The 22316-nt window shown below is 46.3% G+C and overlaps 1 protein-coding gene, 1 long non-coding RNA gene and 1 pseudogene across 7 annotated transcripts; 1 reads left to right on the top strand and 2 right to left on the bottom strand.

Annotated features, from left to right (window-relative positions):
• The first annotated feature begins 4322 nt into the window (after positions 1-4322).
• Positions 4323-6570, top strand: LOC125083678 (uncharacterized). Its single transcript, XR_007122339.1, has 2 exons — positions 4323-4743; positions 4934-6570. It is a non-coding gene; the product is annotated as an uncharacterized LOC125083678 (long non-coding RNA).
• A 3018-nt stretch (positions 6571-9588) lies between these two features.
• IDNK (IDNK gluconokinase) lies at positions 9589-21390 on the bottom strand. 6 transcript variants are annotated; one of them, XM_047700520.1, is made up of 5 exons: positions 21246-21390; positions 17310-17340; positions 16833-16919; positions 12256-12299; positions 9589-10275 (listed from the first exon to the last, which is right to left on the bottom strand). In XM_047700520.1, the coding sequence occupies exons 1-5, from the start codon at positions 21293-21295 to the stop codon at positions 9930-9932; spliced, it is 558 nt and encodes a 185-aa protein (XP_047556476.1). In that variant the 5' UTR covers positions 21296-21390; the 3' UTR covers positions 9589-9929. The 6 variants fall into 6 exon arrangements, with proteins under 6 accessions (XP_047556476.1, XP_047556478.1, XP_047556479.1 ...); XM_047700522.1 differs by having other exon boundaries at positions 21242-21382; XM_047700523.1 differs by having other exon boundaries at positions 21283-21359.
• On the bottom strand, positions 11462-11583 carry LOC125084223 (uncharacterized; annotated as a pseudogene).
• Positions 21391-22316: the final 926 nt, after the last annotated feature.

Raw genomic sequence — 22316 nt, 5'->3', positions numbered from 1 at the left:
GATTTCTGCTCTGATCTTTATGATTTCTCTTCTCCTGCTGGGTTTAGGGTTTCTTTCTTGTTCTTTCTCCAGCTCCTTTAGGTGTAGGGTTAGGTTGTGTACCTGAGACCTTTCTTGTTTCTTGAGAAAGGCTTGTACCGCTATATATTTTCCTCTCAGGACTGCCTTTGTTGTGTCCCACAGATTCTGAACTGTTGTGTTTTCATTATCATTTGTTTCCATAAATTTTTTCAATTCTTCTTTGATTTCCTGGTTGACCCATTCATTCTTTAGAAGGATGCTGTTTAGTCTCCATGTATTTGGGTTCTTTCCAAATTTCCTCTTGTTATTGAGTTCTAGCTTTAGAGCATTGTGGTCTGAAAATATGCAGGGAATGATCCCAATCTTTTGATACCGGTTGAGACTTGATTTAGGACCAAGAATGTGATCTATTCTGGAGAACGTTCCATGTGCACTAGAGAAGAATGTGTATTCTGTTGCTTTGTGATGAAATGTTCTGAATATATCTGTGATGTCCATCTGGTCCAGTGTGTCATTTAAGGCCTTGATTTCCTTGTTGATCTTTTGCTTGGATGATCTGTCCATTTCAGTGAGGGGAGTGTTAAAATCCCCTACTATTATTGTATTCTTGTCGATGTGTTTCTTTGATTTTGTTATTAATTGGTTTATATAGTTGGCTGCTCCCACGTTAGGGGCATAGATATTTAAAATTGTTAGATCTTCTTGTTGGACAGTTCCTTTGAGTATGATATAGTGTCCTTCCTCATCTCTTATTATAGTCTTTGGCTTAAAATCCAATTGATCTGATATAAGGATTGCCACTCCTGCTTTCTTCTGATGTCCATTAGCATGGTAAATTCTTTTCCACCCCCTCACTTTAAATCTGGAGGTGTCTTCGGGTTTAAGATGAGTTTCTTGTAGGCAACATATAGATGGGTTTTGTTTTCTTATCCATTCTGATACCCTGTGTCTTTTGATTGGGGCATTTAGCCCATTAACATTCAGGGTAAGTATTGAGAGATATGAATTTAGTGCCATTGTATTGCCTGTAAGGTGACTGTTATTGTATATTGTCTCTGTTTCTTTCTGATCTACTACTTTTAGGGTCTCTCTTTGCTTAGAGGACCCCTTTCAATATTTCCTGTAGAGCTGGTTTGGTATTTGCAAATTCTTTCAGTTTTTGTTTGTCCTGGAAGCTTTTAATCTCTCTGTCTATTTTCAATGATAGCCTAGCTGGATATAGTATTCTTGGCTGCATGTTTTTCTCATTTAGTACTCTGAATATATCATGCCAGCTCTTTCTGGCCTGCCAGGTCTCTGTGGATAAGTCTGCTGCCAATCTAATATTTTTACCATTGTACGTTACAGACTTCTTTTCCCGGGCTGCTTTCAGGATCTTTTCTTTGTCACTAAGACTTGTCAATTTTACTATTAGGTGACGGGGTGTAGACCTATTCTTATTGATTTTGAGGGGGGTTCTCTGAACCTCCTGGATTTTGATGCTTGTTCCCTTTGCCATATTGGGGAAATTCTCTCCAATAATTCTCTCCAATATACCTTCTGCTCCCCTCTCTGTTTCCTCTTCTTCTGGAATCCCAATTATTCTAATGTTGTTTCGTCTTATGGTGTCACTTATCTCTCGAATTCTCCCCTCGTGGTCCAGTAGCTGTTTGTCCCTCTTTTGCTCAGCTTCTTTATTCTCTGTCATTTGGTCTTCTATATCGCTAATTCTTTCTTCTGCCTCATTTATCCTAGCAGTGAGAGCCTCCATTTTTGATTGCACCTCATTAATAGCTTTTTTGATTTCAACTTGGTTAGATTTTAGTTCTTTTATTTCTCCAGAAAGGGCTTTTATATCTCCCGAGAGGGTTGCTTTAATATCTTCCATGCCTTTTTCAAGCCCGGCTAGAACCTTGAGAATCATCATTCTGAACTCTATATCTGACATATTACCAATGTCTGTATTGATTACGTCCCTAGCCTTTGGTATTGCCTCTTGTTCTTTTTTTTGTTGTGAATTTTTCCGCCTTGTCATTTTGTCCAGATAAGAGTTTATGAAGGAGCAAGTAAAATACTAAAAGGGTGGCAACAACCCCAGGAAAATATGCTTTAGCCAAATCAGAAGAGATCCTGAATTGTGAGGGGGGAGAAAGGGGATAAAAAGGGGTTCAGAAAGAAAGAAAAAAAAAAAACTATTAAAAAAAAGAAAGCCAATAAAGAAAAAATATAAAAAGAGGAAAAAATATATATATTAGATAAACTATTTAAAAAACGTTAAAAAAAAGAAAACGGTAAAAGTTAAAAAAAAATTTAGCAGAAGAAGAGAAAAAGAAAAAAAAAATTGAAAAAGAAAAAAAAAATTAAATTAACTGCAAGGCTAAAAAATCATGGGGAGAAAGCCATGAGTTCCGTGCTTTGCTTTCTTCTCCTCTGGAATTCCGCCGCTCTCCTTGGTAGGTGAACTTGGTCCTGGCTGGGTTTCCCGTAGATCTTCTGGGGGAGGGGCCCGTTGTAGTGATTCTCAAGCGTCTTTGCCCCAGGCGGAGTTGCACCGCCCTTACCTGGGGCCGCGCTGAGTCATCCGCTCGGATTCGCTTTCGGGAGCTTTTGTTCCCTGAGCGCTTTCCGTAGAGTCCGGAGGACGGGAATAAAGATGGCGGCCTCCCGGTCTCCGGCCCGGAGGAGCCGAGAGCCCGGGGCCCCACTCCTCAGTGCGCCCTCAGAGAACAGCGCCAAATGACTCCCGTCACCCTGGCCTCTGGCCACGCTCCGAGCTGACAGAGCCTGCGACCGCTTCAAGGCAACCCTGAGCTGAGAGTCACTCCTCGGCTCTGTCTCTGCAGCCGGCTTCCCCGTTCTAATACCGGTAAGCTCTGCGACACTGAGACACCCCCGATCCTTCTGCGACCCTGCGGGACCTGAGGCCGCGCTTACCCCGCCTGGGCTTCACCCCAGTTAAGCCTCTGGAGCGATGTCCCTCAGCGGAACAGACTTTTAAAAGTCCTGATTTTGCTCAGTTGCTCCGCCGCTCGCCGGGAGCCGGCCCCTCCCCCCGCGGTCTATCTTCCCGTCGCTTTGGATTCACTTCTCCGCCAGTCCTACCTTGCAGAAAGTGGTTGATTTTCTGTTTCTGGAATTGCTGTTCTTCTTCTCTTCAATCTCCCGTTGGATTTGTAGGTGTTTGCAATCTTTAGATAAGCTATTTAGCTGATCTCCCGCTACCCGAAGTAGTCTCAGCCTGCTACTTCTCCGCCATCTTGACTCCTCCCTTTTTTTTTTTTTTTTTAAGATTTTATTTATTTGACAGAGATCACAAGTAGGCAGAGAGGCAGGCCGGTGGCGGGGGAGGCTCCCTGCTGAGCAGAGAGCCTGCTCAATCCTAGGACCCTGAGATCATGACCTGACCTGAGGGTAGAGGCTTAACCCACTGAGCCACCCAGGCGCCCCGTGTCTGGCTTCTTTCACTTAGTATGTGTTTCAGGTTTATTCAGGTTGTAACATATATCAGTATTTGATTCCGTCATGGCTGGATAATGCTCCATTGGATGGAGAGACCACATTTTATGCATCTGTTGGACACTTTCCCCATTTGGATGTTGGCAGATAATACTTCTAACATTGGCATATCTGTTTGCGTCTCAGCTCTTTCAGATACATACCTAGAGCGCAGTTGCTGGGTCATATATATAGTAGTTTTAATTTTTAACTTTTTGAGGAACTGCTTGTTTTCCACAGCAGCTGCACCATCTTTCATTCCCACAAGCAGTGCACGGGCTCCAGTTTTCTTTCTGTCCTCGCCAATATGAGTTCTTTTGTTTGTTTAAGTTACAACCATTCTACTGGTGTGAAATGGTAACTCATTGTGGTTTTGACTTCCATACTTCCAGTGCCCTAAGGACTAATGAAGATGAGAATTTTTTTTTCTTGTGCTTTTTTTTTTTTTTTTTTTTTTTTTAAAGATTTTATTTGTTTAGGAGAGAGAGAGAGAGAGCACACATGCAAGTAGTCTGAATGGCCGGCAGAGGGAGAAGCAGGCTCCCTGCTGAGCAGGGAGCCCAGTGCTCTCCATCCTGGGACCCTGGGATCATGACCTGAGTCGAAGGCAGACACTTAACTGACTGAGCCATCCAGGTGTCCCTTTCTTGTGCTTTTTAAATTGGCCATTTGTGTGTTATCTTTGGAGAAATGTTTAAGTCCTTTGTCTGTCTGTCTGTATTTATTTATTATTTGAGAGAGAGAGCAAGCAGGGGGAGGGGGAGATGGAGTTTTTTAATTGAAAGAAAGTGTGGGGGGGCGGTGAGGGGTAGAGGGAGAGAGAGAATCTCAAGCAGACTCCCTGCTGAGTGCGGAGTTGGAGGGGCTTAATCTCAGATACATGGTTTGCAAATATTTTCCCCTTTCTGTAGGTTGTCTTTTCACTTTCTTGATAATACCTTTTGCACAGAAGTGTTTAATTTTTGATGAAGTCCAATTTATCTTTTTTATTTTGTCTTGTTTTTCTTGCTTTGGGTGGTATATTTAAGAATCCACTACCAAATCCAAGAGCATGAGGATATTTCTTCTCTGTTTTTCTTCCAAGAATTTTATCAGTTTAGCTGTTACATATGGGTCATTGACCTGCTGGAATTGGTTCTGCGGTTCTACATTTGCAAAGGAAAGACAAGAGTTCAACCCATTTCCACTCCTCTCTTTCAAGAAAAAAGAAAAAAGAACAAGGACAAATAATGGCTCAAACAGAGCATGGTAAGTAGAGGTTGAAGTACAGCTAGTTGTAGACCATGCTTCTGGCCAACCTGAGATCTATGGTTTTCCCAGAACAGTCTTAGAAGTTCTTTATTTCTTCTTATACTTGTCTCCACTCTGCCTGCATACACTACCATTCAATGTGACCTCCATCTTCTAGTGATCAAAGTGTGATTTGTATCCTATCCAGACAGGAAGCTTACAATTTCATGTACTGTACTCACCGTGAACACCGACCCCAGTCTTGCTGCGGCTTTGTCAGAATCCAGTACCTGCGAACCAGCCCGGCAAAGGCATGTGGGTGAAATCCATGCAGAATCCGTGAAGAGGTGATCGTTCTCAACCCTGGCTTCACATCAGCATCAACTGAAGAGATTAAAAACTAAGCCCACCACAGACTAAGTGAAATTATTCTACCTGAGTAAAGTCGGGCATGATTTTGTAAATCTCAACGTTAGAACCAATGATTTAAAGGGAATGGAAATTTATTGTTCATTTAAGGCTGTGCATATGCATAACCTGGGATCTTGTTAAAATGCATATTCTTACTCAAAAAGTAACTCAGAATGGATCCAAGACCTAAATGTAAGAGTTAAAACTATGAAACTCAGAAGAAACAAGGTATAAATCTTGTTTCTGCTGCCCAGTCCAACTACTTTGGACTGGGCAGTAGTTTTTCAGAGATGACACCAAAAAGGCAACCAATGAAAAATAAGTTGGACTTCAGCAAACTTTAACTTCTGTGCTTTTAAAGTTGTTCAAGTAAACAAACCCTACAGGATTGGCAGATGATGTGTTTGTTAAGAATCTAGTATCCAGGATATGTAAAGAACTCTCACAAGGTAACACTAAAAAGAGGAAAAAAACAACTTAAAAAGGCAACAAAGGATTTGAATAGACATTTCTCCAAAGATGATAAGCAAATGGCCAAATAAGCACCTGAAAAGATGTTCAACATCATTAGGGAAATGCACATGGAAACCTTAGTGAGATGTCACTTCACACTTGCTAGGGTGGCTGTAGTCACAGAGAAGTGACAAGTGTTGGGTAGATTGCTGGTGGGAATGTAAAATGGTACGTCTACTTGGAAACCAGCTCAGCAGTCTTTTCAAAGGTTAGCCACAGGAGCCCCAACTACAGAGGGAAGTGGTACAGATTCCCGGAGGTTAATCCACTAGCTGTTACTCAACCCTCTGACCTCAGAGTATACCAACTACTGCAACCTGACCCTTCACTTAAGATGGAAGAAAGCCTACCAAATTCTCACTTGAGAATGGAAATTCAAGTTAAACTCTCTGAGCTCTGCTAGTGTCTTAAAGATAAATGTGTCCCCAACTACTTCAAATCTAGGCCTGAAAGACCCTGTTGACAGTGATTTCTGCCAAATAGAGGGAAGAAAAGCAGTGCCTGTCAAGTAGGCCAGGAGCTGGCCTACTACTAGAAGCAAGGTCTCTTTGTCCTGCTGAATAATTTTGCAGAATATCTACATGCCTACCAAGACTGTGACCAAAGTCAAAAGATGAATTTTGTAATTGTGCCTGGACACAGAAAAACATGAATGTCTGTTTCACAAAAATGACCATATACCTCCCTGTTCTGAACACTTGATGAATGATAGCTTTTAGCCTCAGTTCATTTCTCTCACCTTACGAAGATACCCAGTCATTCCCTACTTCCTCCACAGCTTCCTTGAATCCCCCCTTAACTCACCTACTGTGTCCAAAACATAAGTCCTTTTGTGACCTCTTACTGAAACCACCCCCCCCATGGTTCTGGAAGTCTGTCCTCTGTTATGCAACAAGCAATAAACCCCAACTTGTATGATGAGATGTGTTTCTGTATTATTGGGGGGTGAGTAGCGGCTTCCCTTTTTAGATAATGCATACATTTTCTTTTGTGCCATAGTCCTTGCCATTCCCCAATGTCTGCTGTATCCTACCATTACTGTTTTTGCTTAGGCCCTCTGGGCATTCAAATGTGCAGGTCCTACCACTGACCGTCATGGTTTTGGGACATTTCCCCCTCACTGGATCCTTATTTGAACTATGTGTTAGATATATTCAGTATTAGGTCTTGGGTCCTCCCGAGTGATGGCTCATGAATTTACATCTTTAACCCAGAAAGTGAAATTCAGTTTCTGTAGGATCTAAGGCCACTGGGGGAAACTCCATTGGAGGGATTGAAGATTGTCTGGACATCAGCAACCGGCTGTATTTTATACCGAGATTCTGTAAGGGTTGAAAAACACCTCTCTAAATTAAGGCCCAGCACAACTTGTAGGCTAGATATCTAGTTGTCTACTCCTTGGTAATTACTGGCATTCATAGTGCCCATGAAGATTTGCTCTTCAGTGATGGGAGAATAAACTTGTAGTTTCAGAAATTAAAATCTGATTGATGGTATCTTTGATTAGGGCCAGCCTGTTTTAATTTCTCCCTTCTTGAACTCCCATCCACTGAAAGATGCTTTGTTCATCAGAGCAGTCTCTAGAGAGGCCTGGCCTGACAGTCCTGGACCTTTGGAGCACCATGTGGGGACATCCCGTAGTGGTGCCTTGCCCATGGTTACCCCGTGAATGTGTGGCAGTGTTGTGCCTAGAGCTCAGCCTCTTGCAGCTTCTGATTCCAGAGCTGGTGGACAGCAGATGTCTGAGTCAGGTCAGGCCCCCAGGCTGGGCAGGCATGGAAGCACACTGGCAGTGGTTAAGAAGGAAGACCTGTTAGAGCCCAAAGACTTAAGATTCACATACTTGCCCGGGGTTCATAATCTCCTCCACAGTCGGGAAGGCAGAGGAGTGGGAGTTGGTCCTGTGACCACATTGCCTCAGACACCCAAGGGTGACAATTTTAACAAGAGCTTGCATTTGTTGTATTGGTTGTGGTCTCACCATGTGTGTACTCTCTCAGTTGCCACAACTTTACAAGACAGGCGGTGTTTTATGGGAAAGAAAAGTGTTGAACTTCCTCCTGGAGTGGGGGGCAAGATGGACAATTCCTTTCAGAGTGGGTGGTTAAGTGGTACATGCAGGGTGGAGAAAAGAGAGAATTATTGGCATCTATTTTGAGCCACAGCAAACAGGTCTCACACTCCACTTCTTCGCAGGTCATAGAGGCTGAGCAAGGGTATGGTCAGGGCTGGGTGGGGAGCTGCGGTCCACTGCCAGGGGACCCAGGCACAGAACCCATGGCTGGCTTTGCATGATGGTGTTCTGGAGGGCTGGGAGAGCGGTTCGCGCTTGCGGTGTTCCCCAGGACCACCAGAGGGCAGTACTGGCGCACACCCTGGCCTCCCTGGGTCCATCTTGGGAAGATTTGAGCAGTGGTTCCCAACCCCCGGAGATTCGATGCTTCTATTTTTAACAACTATTTTCTGATGTCCCGCTTCCACCTGAAGTGAAACTGATGGCTAATAAAATTTACCCCAGCAAATAGTAAATAGGATATCTTTGCTGTAAAGGAGAAAAAGGGAAAGTAACTTGTGATAAACTAATGAGTTTCAGTATGTAACACTGAAGACATAGTTGCCCTAGACCAACACCATGGAGCAGCTGGGTGCTTGTGCCTATGGGCTGATCACTGTGAATGAAGACTTACAAGCGCAGGTTGATGTAGGGGTGTTACATTCGTGACAGAAAAGCACACCATTATTCTCTGAAATGGTAAACAACTCTAGTAAAATTAAAAAAGAATATAATTGTTCCTTTTTGGTACTCTTGGAAATTTCATGTATCTTACAACTCCAAAAACATTTTTATTTATGCATAAAATAGCTTATGCTCTTATAAGCAGGCTGGTTCACCAGGTCCTACGGGACAGTCTAGTGGAGTGAAACTCAGTTCTTTTTTGTGAGCAATGGCCTTTGCTGAGAACTCTAGCCCATGCCAGAGGATGTGAGATGCCCTGTCCTTCCACCTCGATCGACGTAAGCCACCTGAGAGCTGGAGCTCTGTGTCCCATAACAGGTCCGCAGACGCTGCAGAGTGCCCATGATGGTATTCAGTCTGGACTCACTGAGTACTGTGGCCTGAGTCCCTGCTCTGTGTCTGGGGTGACTATCGGCCAGCCTGAGTCTGTGGGACTGGTCAGCTTGAGGGCTTGGACCCCGAGTAGTGAGGGTTGATGTAGACTGAAGCCAGATAGCAGATGCCTTTCAAATCGGGCAAAGAAAATCTGAGGTTTCATGTTTCCTTAAGCAAGGTCTGTCTACCCACAAGGGCCCTTTCACTCCCCTGGCACCCCCGGCACGTATTCTCTTTGTAGTTCCCAAGACAGGCTGCCTGCCCGGGTGGGGAAAAAATGGGTAATTGGTTCCAAAACCCACTCTCTGGGCAAGGAGAATCAGTGGCCTGCAGAGTAGCTGCATTCCAGGACCTTGGTTAGGACAGAAGGATAAGGAAGTCTCTTTCTGGAGCCTCTGGGGGAAGGGCTGAAACCCAGGCCTCTGACCTCCCGCACAGCCTCACCCAGCCCAGCTGCCCCTGGCACACTGCTGCCTGGCGGGAAGGTTCATTTCACATTTGGGCCAGAGCAGCTCTGGTGTTCTTTCCTTATCCTAGAGTTCACTGCTGACAGCTTTTGCAGCAGAGAGGTTGGTGGCTGACCCCCGCCTGGTCTCAGGGGTCTCCGTAAAATGAGTGGAGACAGTTGGGTCAGTGAGTCCCAGGCTACATCCACTGAAGTTCCACCTTTGCCATTTTTTATATCCATGAACTATGTGTACTTGTTACTTATCTTGAGATGATCCAAGGAGAGAGGTTTAGAACTTGCTGGTGAGTGGTCAATTTTACACATGTTTACACGTTATACACGTTTCTACTCCTGTGACCAGTTTCCAGGGGATGCCAAGTATAGCCAAGTTTCATTTATTTGTTCAGATACAGGCATGATCAAGGATGTTCTAAATGAGGTTGTGATTTATAGCACTGATTATAGAATTCCCTCTGATCATCTGATTAGGTGACAGGAATTTGAATTTCTATTGAAGCTTTACTTTCAAAATGCTCTCCTGTCTCTTCCCCATGTGCCAGAGCACAAATGCCTAAAAATATACCCAGGCAAGTAGAGTTCAGTACACTAGGGTTTGTTCACCCCAAGAATTTAGAATACTGGTAAAAACAGTAGAACATAGATTGGGATGGGATAGAAATGTCTGCCTGATTGTTCTGGACCCCCAATCTGAAGCGATTTTCATTTTAGAGTTTCCATGATTGTAGCAATTATCTCTGAAAGATTTTTGTCCACACTGATTTGGATGAAATTTTCTGGAGCCGATGGGGGTTCCAGAGTTTCGAACTGGGACTCCAATAACTCAGGGGGCATAAAGTGTCCTTTTCTCTTGAGTAAACGCCCAGAGATGACCTCAAACGACCCACTCAGATGGACCACTAGGAGCTTCACTTCAGCTGGGTGTTTGTCCTTCCCCGTCTCATCACACTTCGGGGATACACCATCTTTTCCTCGTATTAAGATGTCTCTGTATGCTTTCTTCAGAGCCGAACAGGCTAGAACCACATGCTGTCCAGAGGCTACATCTCTGTTAAAAAAAAAGGGGGTGGGGTGGGGGAGTGGGACTAAAGAATGCAGACATTTGAAATAACTGGTGCTGATTCTAGGTTGAAGACCGGTCCTACTTCTCTACCAGTGGAAGGCATTACAAAATGGTGGTCAGGTATCAGGCAGTCCTGGCTTTAAGGTAAAGATCTTCCTTCCACTAGTGAACTGAGCCATTTTGGGCAAGGTATTTACCTCCCTGAGCATCAGTTCATCATCTCTTAAATGGGGCCCCTTAGAGCGCCTGTCCGTAGACTTATGAGGAAGAGTTGACCAACATGCCCAGTACACAGGTAGTTCTTGGTAGGTGTCAGCTTTGCTCCTGCGAATGTAGACGTGGCCACTGCATGTGGACATGGGTGGCTGCTGGTAGGTGCCTGTGCCCCACACACCTTGGCTCAGGTTTTCCACAGGTGTTCAGTGATTTGAAACTCACAACTGGCTTCTCCCCCTTCCTACTCTACAATACGCTGGGAGTCTGGTGAATTTACCAGTGCAGAGCTGGAGAAAGCAGGTGAAAAGGGGAGTATCAGACTCTCTGTGGTCAGGGGAACAAGATATAAGAAGCGTCCAGGGATATGCTAAGAAAAAACCTGAGCCAGAAATAGAGGCACTGTGACCAGGCACCACAAAGGGAAACCAGTGTGCTCCGAGACTGCCCAAGTAAGTGAGCCCCCTCTCCCACCCAGATGCTGTGTGCCCCTGTCCATGGTCAGGAGAGGCAACCATCTTCTGGCTGGGAAGGGACTCAAGTATAAGAGGTGAAGGGTAAAACCCTGGCTTGGGTACTTGGTAGAATGTTTGTTTTAGAACTGAGAATTCTGCAGGTGTCTGCCTTTGATCTATGGACAATGTACATTTGAGATCCAGTGGATGGAGTCCATCAGTAGCAGCGAACTTACGTACCTGGGCCATCTGGTTCTTCCCAGAGGCCATGGTTGAGAGCTCGTTTATTCTGGGGTCTGGATGTCTGATTGCTGAGGAGCATCTTAACTTCTGCTTCCATCACAGGTCAGTATATTTGATCTAGTCTACTTATGTTAAGACCCAGTTGGGTAGGAGTTCTCAAACCTTGAAACCCTAAACTCAAAGCCTATGCAAAGACAAGGTTGCCAGCTATGTCAGTGCAGTGTGAAAAAGTAAACTGAATTTTTAATTTTAAGTATATTCTATTTGCATATGGTGCAAAGGTTTTAGATTTATAAAAATATGAAATGTCATCTTCATTTTAATTAGCAATAATCGCCTCGGATAAACCTCATTGGCTACGATACTGCCACTGCGCAAAGCTCATCTTCATTTTAGAAACAAGATTTATAAGCCATTCCCTGCCTTTTCTCTATCCTCCTCCTCATCCCAACCAGGATTCCCAGGGCTCAGTTCCTCAGATGGGTGGAGGGGACCTCATTTGCTCAGAGGCATGATACAGAGCAGGACGGTTTTGGACTCCCAATTCTGATGACCAATTATCTGTTCACTTACAAATGACCCCAGGTCTTCCCTGGTTGCCACAGCTTGGAGTTGGGGTAAGAGGTGGAGACAAAGATGTGACGAGAACAGTCAGTGGTGTCATCGGTTACCACCTTTCCAGCACTTAGATGTTTTCAATACCATTCTGAGTGCCTCCCATACCCCGTCTCACTAATTCTCACAATATTCTGTGAATAGGAACTACACCCCCATTTTCAAATGAAGAAACAGACTTATGGAAGCCAACTGGCTGACCAAGATTCCCAGATGATAATTGCGGAGCTGTCCAGGAGGTTCATTTCCAGAACCCAACTAAATTACACGTGGGTTCTGGCTGATTTAAATCATTGTTGGCTACTTGACAGAAGTGCATTCCATTTCTGTGATCCTTTACCATTAGCCAGTTGTCATTTCAAGAATGTATTTTTTGCCTCTACTTTCTGATGAGTTTTCTTTACTCATTGCCTTATGTGAAGGCCTGATGCTCTCTTACCTTAGTAAAATGTCATGTAAGTTGCAGAGCCATGGTATCCTGTCCTGAAATTAAAGCAGACACAAAGTGACTTCCCCAGGTATTGTTTATTTGTACAGAAACACAGTTAATCATGTTCATCAGCATTACAGCCCAGAGAAATCTTAGCGGTTTTGAGAAGTAGGCCTTGACAAGGCTGTGGGGTCAAGTCTCTGGGCAGTTAAACACAGTAACATTAGGATGGGATTAGCGCCCTTTGAAGAAGAGACCAGGAGCTAATGTGTGCTCGCCCTCCTGTGCTGTAACCGCTCCTCTCCCTGACCTGCAAGCCAGGGAGCAGACCCTCACAAGCCCCTGACCATGCTGGCATCCTCATCTTGTACTTCCAGCCTCTAAAACTGTGAGAACTGAATGTCTCTTGGTTAAGCCCCCAGCCTGTGATATTTTGTTACAGTGGTCCAAGCTGACCAGAATTCATCTGAAACACCATCTGGGCCTGGGGCCTTTTTTGCGGGGAGGTCTCGGATTCCAGATTCAGTTTTTTTAAAGAGCATTATGTTATGTTCAGGTTTTCTATTCTTGATCCAGGACGAGATCACACATACAGTTAGATCTCCAGACCCTCCTGATTTCTTAAGCCAGATGCAGCATCGGCAAGGTCGTATTCCTCTTTGGGGGGAAAAGCGGAGTAGTCTCTGCCATCAGTCACTGCCATCCAAGCCCATGTCCCCCACAGTAATTTATATTTTTCTAAGAAATTGTCCAATTTAAGTCTTTAAATTTACAAACATTACCAGTTCAGAGCCCTCTTCTCATTCCTACTCTTAATTGTGCTTTCTTTCCACTCTTGATCAGTCTTGTTAGATTTTTATTTATTTTTTTTGAAACAGCTTATATTCCATTAATTTCAGCATCCATTTCTATTTTTTTCCTACATATTCCTTTTTGTTTATTGTTTTTCCCTACTTGAACATTTAGCTCATTACTTTCCATTCTTGTTGTTTTTCTGGAAATGCTTCCAGAGGTCATAGATTTCCTTCTAAGTAATGTTTCAAAGGCATCCCATAAGTTTTGGTTGACAGCACTTTTGTTGTACGTTTCTAAATAGAGAGGAGGACACAGTCTAAGACTGGGAGTGTTAAAGATGGTATATAGGGACTCTTGAGTAAATGTGTGAAGCAGATGCTTCTTAGCCCTGGTGAACAGTGTGGGAGTTGGCAGTGAGGAAGGTCAGGAGAAACTGCCTTGACTAGGTGGTCAAGAACTTGAGTGACCTGCTAAGAAAGGTTGGGCTTTACTGTAAGGGTATTAAGACTTGGAGGCATGAGCTTCAATTTTGTGTTCACATTTTTGACAAAAGGGAGTGACTGAGATTCCTTCTTCACAAAAGCAGAAATTGGAACTAGGAGATATTAGAGCTAACTCGCTCAACTCTGTGAGTGGTTACTACAGATGATAGGATACATTATGAAAGTCAAACACACAGAAAGAAACTTAGGGGAAAGAGAAGAGGAAACAGCATAACCCAAATGAGCATCTCTGCCTGCTGGGTCTGACATTCAAGGTCATCTCCTTCCTGATGGGTGTCCCCTGCCCCCAGCCCAGTGCTTGGAGGTAGTGGGCGCAACAGATGTTCTAGCAGAAGTTCAATCAGGACATCAAAAGGGCAGAGAAAGATTCCTGGGCCTCTGGTTTTAGTGATGTGATGGAAACATCAAGAGACATGAAGTGTCTTCTGGAAGGGGATGGTTAAAGGGAGAAGGGAGTTGGAGCTCAGAGGAACAACATAGGAGCCCAAGTAGGCCCAGCATTGCTGGGGGAGGCGGACGGAGCAGAAGGAAGGAGCGGGTGGGGAAGAGCAGTGGCCAGGGCCCACTGTTTACCTGGTGCAAAAATGAACTTGAGACCACAGAGGAAAGAACACATGTAAGGAGAATATAGACCCCAAAAAAGATAGGGAAAAAACTCCAAAATTCAAAATTCAAAATTTGTAGGTATTTTAAAAGATAAAGCCAAGAGTGATATATTCTGTAAAAACATTTTCCAGTACTTCCCAAATTTTCTATACAGGGCAAGTGTTATATTGATAATCAGGAAAATTTTTGACAAAACCCCCCTCATGTAGCAGACTTTGAAGTCTGCGTCAGTGTCACTGCCGGCTGCTGGGACAGCATGGACCTGGCGTGGGGGTGGGGGCAACACTGGCAGCTTGCAGATCCTTTATCATCATTATCATCAAGCGAATAACATCCCCTCACAGCCTGAGTGGCATATCCACTAGAGGTTCCTATCATGATGGACGTGTTCTCTGCACCTTCTGGTGGTAGCCATGGGCCCTGTGTAGCAACTGAACACTTGGGCCGTGTAACCCCAGAACTGGGGTTTACAGTTTAGTTTATGTTCATTTACATTTAAATAGCCTGAAGGAGCCCCTGGAATATTCAGCACAGGTTCTCTCTCTTCAAACTTCAGCCCTCTGAGCATGAAACCCTCCCCAAGCCTTTCCCAGAGGAGGCAGTACCCCTGCCTCAGATTTTCCACTAGGGCCTCCTCACAGGATCCTGGTGGGGGGCGGTGGCGCAGAACTGGTTGCTAGAGGGGCCCCCAGTGCCAGCGCAGCTGAGACCCACACCTTCACTCTTAGCTGAGTTCTCCTCATGAATGTCAACCATCTGTTATTCTAGCTCTTTCTCTCCCTGGAAGGGAGAAAGTCTGAAGTCTGGCTAACCTGTACAGTTTCTCCTAAATATATTTAGTGACTCATTATGTTTCCTCCAGTAACCGATAACCTTTTCTTCCGTACAATAAATTCCTTTTCTGAACTCTTCCCCTCCCCCCATCCAGACTGCCCACTTAACAAGCCTCGCGTGTGAACAGGAGGATGTTTAAAGGTCATTTGAAAACTCCATCCATTTGGGTTGCTTTACCTCGTTCTTTAACTTTTATTTGCACTCACCAAGGAGAAAACCCTGGCACGGTCACACTTACAAACTCAGTAGAAACGGTTTATGTGATGCATACATGTATGCATAGATACGTTAGCGACAACAGTAAGTTATATTTACTGAATGCTTTGAATACTTCACTGTGCATACTTTTTAGTAGTATCTCATTTAATCCTCCCAAGCACCCAATGAAATGGGTCCTCTTACATCCCTGCTTCACAGGAGAAAAAGGAGGCAGAGAGAGACTAAGCCATTGGCCAAAGGGCACACAGGCTTAGTGGTAAGCCAGGTTATCTGCACTATGTCTTTATCTCTACCATAATGTCATTATTATGCTACAGTTACTATTCTGTATCTCTTTTATGGTTCCCTCCTCCTGTCCCCTAAAGTCAAATGTCGCAAACTTAATTTTGATGGTTCAAAGTCTGAATCTTGGCCAGCTCAAGCCATCCTCCCTGAAACAGAGACAGGTGTATGCTCGGCGTCCCTAGAACTAGACCTAGTGATGGTGGGGGACTCCAGTCCCTGGAGGCCGGATAAGGGGACAAGAGTGAGCTAGCTCAGTACAGCTGGGACCAAGGTCACTGAAAGTGGTAACCACAGTATTGGTCTTCAGCCAGTTCCACTCTGTTCCTGCCCTTTGAACACCCCGGCCCTCACCTCTCCCCTGAGCTACGGCGAGTTACGCCAGCAAGTCCAGTTTGCACCTGTGCTTTGGGAAGGACCCTAGGAAGTGGCCTCATGACGGTGCGTAAGGAGTGAGGCGCTGTTCATTCCTGCACTTACGACTGAGTCACGGGTATCTTCTGATGTTGACTATGCGGCCAGCCCTGGGGGTATATAATGGTCATCAGAAAGGCCACGGTTCTTGCTTTTTCAGAAGTAGAATCGAGTTGCAGAGATAAATATCAATCAAATTCTCACACTATCAAATGCCAACTTGCAGCTGGGACCCGGGCTGTGTGGGCCGTGGTGCTGTGAGAATTTATTACAGGAGGTTTTACTTCAGTAGGCCCAGGGGGACTTCCCTAAGTGGCACGGGAGCTGAGCTGTGGATAGGAGCAGGGTGCGTTTCAGAAGTGAGAGATAGAAGTGCACTTCAGACAGTGAGACCAGCAGATGCAAAGGCCCTGTGGGGAGCAGCGGGGCAGCAGGAGTGACTGACAGGGGCCAGGGTGACTCTGGTGGAGAGAGGGAGGGAGGGTACCCGAAGAGAGTGGGGTGGGGCATGTTGAGGCGTTGGGCTGTTTGGTCTTGACCCTGAGATGGATGGGACACTTCCAGAGGGCTAGATTTGAATTTGTAATGATCCTTCTGGCTTTGGGGTGGTGGTGAGGTGCTGGCAGCAGCTGAAAGGCGTGGGGAGGAGGAGGAAGGCAGAACCTCCAGAATTACCTCCTGCAGATTAAAAGCTGGCAGTGAAGTGTCCTGGCAGGCTCTGCCCAAACGGGGGCGGGGTGGGGTGGCTCCTAGCTCTGTGTTCAGAGAGCATTTCAGGGCCAAAGCTGACCGTGCAGGACCGCAGTTGCCTGGCTTTGGAGTGCTGTGCCCGAGTCCTCTCGGGCAGGAAGTCTCCTACACCACGTGCTGGGAGAGCCCCACCTGCGGCTCCCAGCTGGAGCGTCTGGGTTGGAAACAGTCAGCAAATGTTACCTGGTCATTCAGTGGGATCCCTTTTCCCATCTTCATTCGGTTTTCCTCTGGGTGATAGTCATCTGCATCATAGAATTTCCATCCCAGCTTTAAGAACAAAGTGAAAGGGTGTAGATGACAACCACCATTACTGACACTACAGGGCAGGTGTGGAAATGGGCAGCCCGGGGACCACCCCTACTCAATTCCCCTCTCCCTGTGGTCCCCCTCCCTCCACTCCCCATCCCCGACATGGGAGCAGGGAGGCTGTCATGCCACATCCATGTCCCTGCTCACTGGGCTGCTGCTCCTTTCATTCATCACTCTTGGTCATCACCAAGGTGTAAACCAAGATTGCTCCACTGGGTTTCACAAGCCACACCCGTGGTGAGTTTTACAAACCAGAAAGAAAGGGCCAGAAAGAAAGTGCACCGAAGGGAGAGAAGCAAAGAGACAGCGCCGTGGGACTCGTCATTGGGAGGCATCAGACCAGGTTACCTCGGAGGCCAGCAGGGCGCCCACGGTTGATCTGTGGAGAGGACACAGAGGTTCAGGTGACGGCCCTTCCCAACCCCTGCATGCCCCCTACCATGCAGGGTGCCCTGGGAGACAGCAGCCACCCCGCCATGTTGAAACCCAGTAATTTCATGATACTGAAGCAGGGACAGTAATGCTGTCAGGCCTAGAGTCAAGAACATGTCCGTGTTCTCCAGGAATGTAAATAGTTACTGAATTACCACTAATTTTCTTTCCCAAAAAACAATATATGAGATCTCACTAAACTCCTGAAGTTCTTTCTGAAGTTTTTTGGTCCCTGTTCTAGAGATCATTAGGTTTTGTGGGGAGAGAAGCTGACGAGAGATGAGATTTTACTGAGGGTACTGACGGAGGTCTGACAGGGGGTTTAACCTCCCAGCACAAGGTTCAAGGAACTCATACAAGCATTACCACCTTGCCTGGGGCTTCTTAAAAACTAAAATGAAGTTTAGAATGAGAAGTCAGCCTAGGAGGGAAATGGTGTCTGTGCGATGTGTGTGGGGAGGACATGTTGTTCCCCCGGTGGGCAGCACTCAGGGCAAAGGGCTTGGGTCTCAGTACCTAACAGCTGGCTACAGTCTCCGTGCGGCCACTACCTGGCCACCTGCTTCCATGCCAGTCACCTTTCCCTCTACACCTGTTTTCTCACCTCCAAAATGGGGGAACCGAGCTACACGTACCCACTCACTACTCGTTTCACTCAGCCGGCACTTACTGAGCACCTGCTAGTCCCCAGGATATGAAAATAACGAAAACAAAAACAATGAAAACAAAACCCTGCTTACATTCTACCTGGATTCAAGGGTCCTGTCTCTTTTGTGAAGAAGGCCTTGAGGAGACCTTGTGTTAAAGATACACGTGTACTCCCAACTGAGACCCGCTCCCCGATATGTGACCAAAGGATTGCAAAGGGCTGTAACTTCTCCCATGAGGTTCACCGTGCTGATGCTCGCACAGGGGGACACACTGCAGCCTACCAGTGACTAACTCCAGGGCTGGGGAAGCCAGAGCTGGGCATGACCGGAATGACACTGAAGGCCAAGTTAGATGAACCAGGGATGAACACGTCAGCCACCACTCACAGGCTGAAAGAAGAGGTAACTAGACTGGGGTGTAGACGGGCAAAGAAGAGACAGAAGGAAAAGGAAAAGCCACTGTCCACTGCTCCATCCAAACCTCCTAAGCCAGAGAACGCAGGACTTGACACGGACTCGGACAAGGACACCTGGCACAGTGCTCGGCTCGGAGGAGACTGGTTGGAGGAAGGATTACAAACCAGTCTGGGACCCAGGGATCTCTAAGCGGGTTAGTCTAAATCAGAATCAAGGAGATTGAAAAGGACTGTAGGACAGTGATGGTAGGCAGGCTGAGGCAGAGATTAATAGCAAAAGATATTCAAAAGGCCGGAACCTAAGGGTGGCTTCACGAAGGCTATTAAAACATAAAGGAAACTAACATTGCCACCTATTCACATAGCTCCGTTCATTCATTTGTTCATTCATCCATTAAGTCTGCAAATATTTCTTGAGTACCTACTACATGCCAGACATTGTTCTAGACAGAGAGGGCAGTAAACAAAAAGGAAAAAGATCCCTTGCATTTAGGTAGGAGAGGGGGAGGCAATAAACATAGTGAAAAAGTAAAATTCATGCTTGACATTGTTTTAATAGTGGTTTAACTACAATCTTTCTGGTGTGAGATTTGTTCTATTGAGCCATTTTTTTCCCTCTCGTATGTAATGGCGTATAATTTAAAATCCTGCAGGGCCCTAACAAGGGCTCACAGAAGTCACCAAAGAACTCAGTGTTCTATATCCGTTGATCTATATAATCATTCTCATTTTATTACTCAGTCCCTCAGCAATAGTTGACTCTGAACTTTGACCGTCAGAGGGCCCAGGGCTCAGTTCCTGGCCAGCTTCTTGATCTTCACTCACTCCCCCGGTTATCTCAACATCTTATGTCTTTAAATATATCTGTGCACCAAGAATTCCTACATTTATATCTGAAGTTCCTCTTCTGAAACTCTGGACTTGGATAGCCAATCAACCACTTGACAAACCCACTCATGTGACTGATAGGCAATTCACCACATCCCACATTGGACTGTGCTATTTTTTCCCCCAAAACCTGCTCTGTCTACTGCTTCTCCATTAGTTAATAATAACTCCCTTCTTCTGGATACCCAATCCAAAAATCCAGAAGTCATCCTTCACACCTTTCTCCCTCACTCATACCCCACAGCCAGTCCATCGACACAACTTTCTGGTTCTACCTTCAGAATATCTCCAGCATACGACCACTTTTCTCACCTTCATTGTTTCTTTGACCTCATCTCCCATCACTCAGCCACAATGGATTCCCTGGGAAGCCACTATGAAACAAAGCCTCTGGGCCTTTGCACTTGCTATATTCCCTTTGCCTACACTGCCCTTTCCCTAGCTGGCCACCAGGCTTAGTCCTTCACTTCTTGTGAGTCTTGCCCACATACCACTGCCTCAGAGGAGCCTTCCCTCACCATCCTGCCTGCTGTTCTTTGTTCTACTTACTCTCCTTTATTTGCCCCTGGAGCACCACCACTGCCTACCACACTGTGTACATGTATTTATCCACTTCCCTGTTTCCCTCCCATACTAGGATGTAAACTCATTGAGAGCAGGGATTTTATTATCCTGTTCATTATATATCAGTGACACAGAGTCAGGATCAAGCTCTATAAATAGTTACTGAATGCATGAATAGCATAACCATATAAATCATATGGTTTCACACACTCCCCCATCTGCTCCAATGCAGAGAGGGGTACATGAATTACCCAAGCTCACACAACCAGGCAGCAGCAGCACAATCAAGACCCGGGGCTCTTGACTTCCACTACATCACAGCACAGAAGCAGTCTTACATTCAACTTCTTCAAATCATAAAACAACTAGGGATTTTCAGGCTTCAAGTTTTATTTTAATTTTATTCAAAGGCTCCCCAAATCATTTTACTTTCTCAAGAGATGAGGCTAAAAATGCCACAGTAATCTTAAAAACCTAAACTTTCCTACCTGGAGCAAGAGTCTTTAATATGTACTTGACCACACCAGCCAGTCATGGTGCAGAAAATTCTAGAAGGGTACTACAGGTCTTTGAACTTCCGATATTCCACTTGATTAAGATTTGTCTTTTGCCTCCTGTGGCGGACGCTGCAGTGGCTCCCTTTTCTGGTAAAGGGCACGGTTGGATTTTGGTCTAATCAGGAAGCCAAAGTCTAGTTCCCAGCCCCCAAGATGGCCAGACTGGGCTGAGCAGAGAGGCTCTGGCACACCCGGTGGTCCTCCTTGCAAACCCTTAGGGGGTTTTGGAACTCAATTAATTTACACTGACTTCCACGTAAAGCTGATAAACGCTGATCACAGCACAGAGAAAACAGACCAGAAGGTGAAATAACCTTTCTGAAATCTCATCGCACAAGTCCAGTAGCTCGCAGGAGGGAGCTGCCCCTCTGCCCAGCCTCACAAAGGTGTGTGGGAGAGTGAGACGAGGTTCGCCCCAGTGCTTTGGGCCTCACACCCTTCCACCTCGTTCTGACAAGAGGCTCCCAGACACCGGCCCTGAGGACCAACGGAGCCGCGGGCGGCGCCGCGGCAGGCGCTTCTTCACAGAGGGCTGCCTCTAGAGCCCCTCGGGGTAACGGGTCTCGGCGCCCCAGGGTGAGCAGGTTGTCGGGTGCGGAGAGAGAGCAGGTGCCCCGAGCCTCCGCTTCCTCATCTGCAAAGGGAGGCTGGAGGTTCCCCAGAACCCTGCGTACCCCCGCGGCCTGGAACGGTGATGCCTCCGGCCTCCGCCGCGCGCGCCGCCTCCTCCAGGGCGCCCCCCGCGACCCGTCGCGACCCCCGCCCTCCCAGACCTACTTCCCCGAGCCGCTCACGCCCATCACCAGCAGCGCACCGGGCGCCGCCATGACCGGGGGTCAGGATCCTTCCCGCTTCCCGGGCCCGTCCGCCCCGCCTTCTCCGCCACTGAGAACCGAGCGGCGGGGAGCCGGACAGCCCCGCTCCCGCCCTCCACCGCGTTGCTCCGCCTCAGCCCGCGCCCCGCCCCGCCCCACAGCGTTGCTCCGCCTCAGCCCGCGCCCCGCCCCGCGCACGCGCTCCCCGCGGTTCCCTGGCAGTGGCGGGGAAGTGGAGCCAGTCGGCGGCAGGAGCAAGCAAGTCTCTACCGCGCCGCTCCACCTGCTGGTCTCCGCCTACTGTCCTCCTACCCCAGGCCCCAGCAGGGGAGCCTCGCCCTCGTCCTCCTCCACCAATGGAGGTAGCTTTTTTTTTTTTTTAACTGTAGAAAGAATAAGCAGAAAATAAATTCACACTTTCCACACCGTGCAGCATAAACATCTATCCTTTAAAAAAAAAAAAATCATTTTATTTGGTTTTCGTCATAATAAGTGTAAACATCCGTTCTTAAAATGATGCCTCCTCCAGTATAGACAGGTGGGTATGAATACTTTGTGAAATTGGGATCATGCTGTAGACAGCCTATCGTAACCTGGCATTTTGTTACAAGAGTAGGAGGCGGACACCTTTTGGTGTCGTATATAGATTGGACCATAGTGGCACAAGTCGTGGCTCTATGGCTCTGCTATTTAATCTGGCTTCTGTCCTCCGGTAAATTACTTAAAGGGAAGGACTATCCCTTTGAAGGGCCCATTTGCTTTAGAACAGTGTGTTGATTATGTGTCATTTAAAATATTTTATTAAAAGCATCTTTAACGACATTCTGCCCAACCTCCCTTGTTACCCAAGTTCATATTACTGTGTCCTGGAAAACAATGAAACTGACATAAATCACTTACCTAATGAGTATTTCAATTAGCCCTGCACTAACTTTGTTTTATTCCTACTTAGCTGGAGTGGGTGTTCCTGGATACGCATTTACAGATGAAGTTGAGGCCTGGAGAGGAGGTGACCTTCTTTAGGTTCAGTTAT

This window comes from Lutra lutra, chromosome 13, assembly GCF_902655055.1.
Source record: "Lutra lutra chromosome 13, mLutLut1.2, whole genome shotgun sequence".
NCBI lineage: Eukaryota > Metazoa > Chordata > Mammalia > Carnivora > Mustelidae > Lutra > Lutra lutra.
This window is presented reverse-complemented; position numbering and strand designations above follow the sequence as displayed.

Bases quoted from the DNA above. Each gene is read 5' to 3' on its own strand.
- IDNK (XM_047700520.1), bottom strand. From the start codon at position 21,295: ATGGCGGCGCCCGGTGCGCTGCTGGTGATGGGCGTGAGCGGCTCGGGG. The intron at 17,341-21,245 runs GTAGGTCTGGGA...TCCTCTCCACAG, and splicing joins GGCGTGAGCGGCTCGGGGAA to ATCAACCGTGGGCGCCCTGC. The intron at 12,300-16,832 runs GTAACATTTGCT...CTTTAATTTCAG, and splicing joins GGATCCCACTGAATGACCAG to GACAGGATACCATGGCTCTG.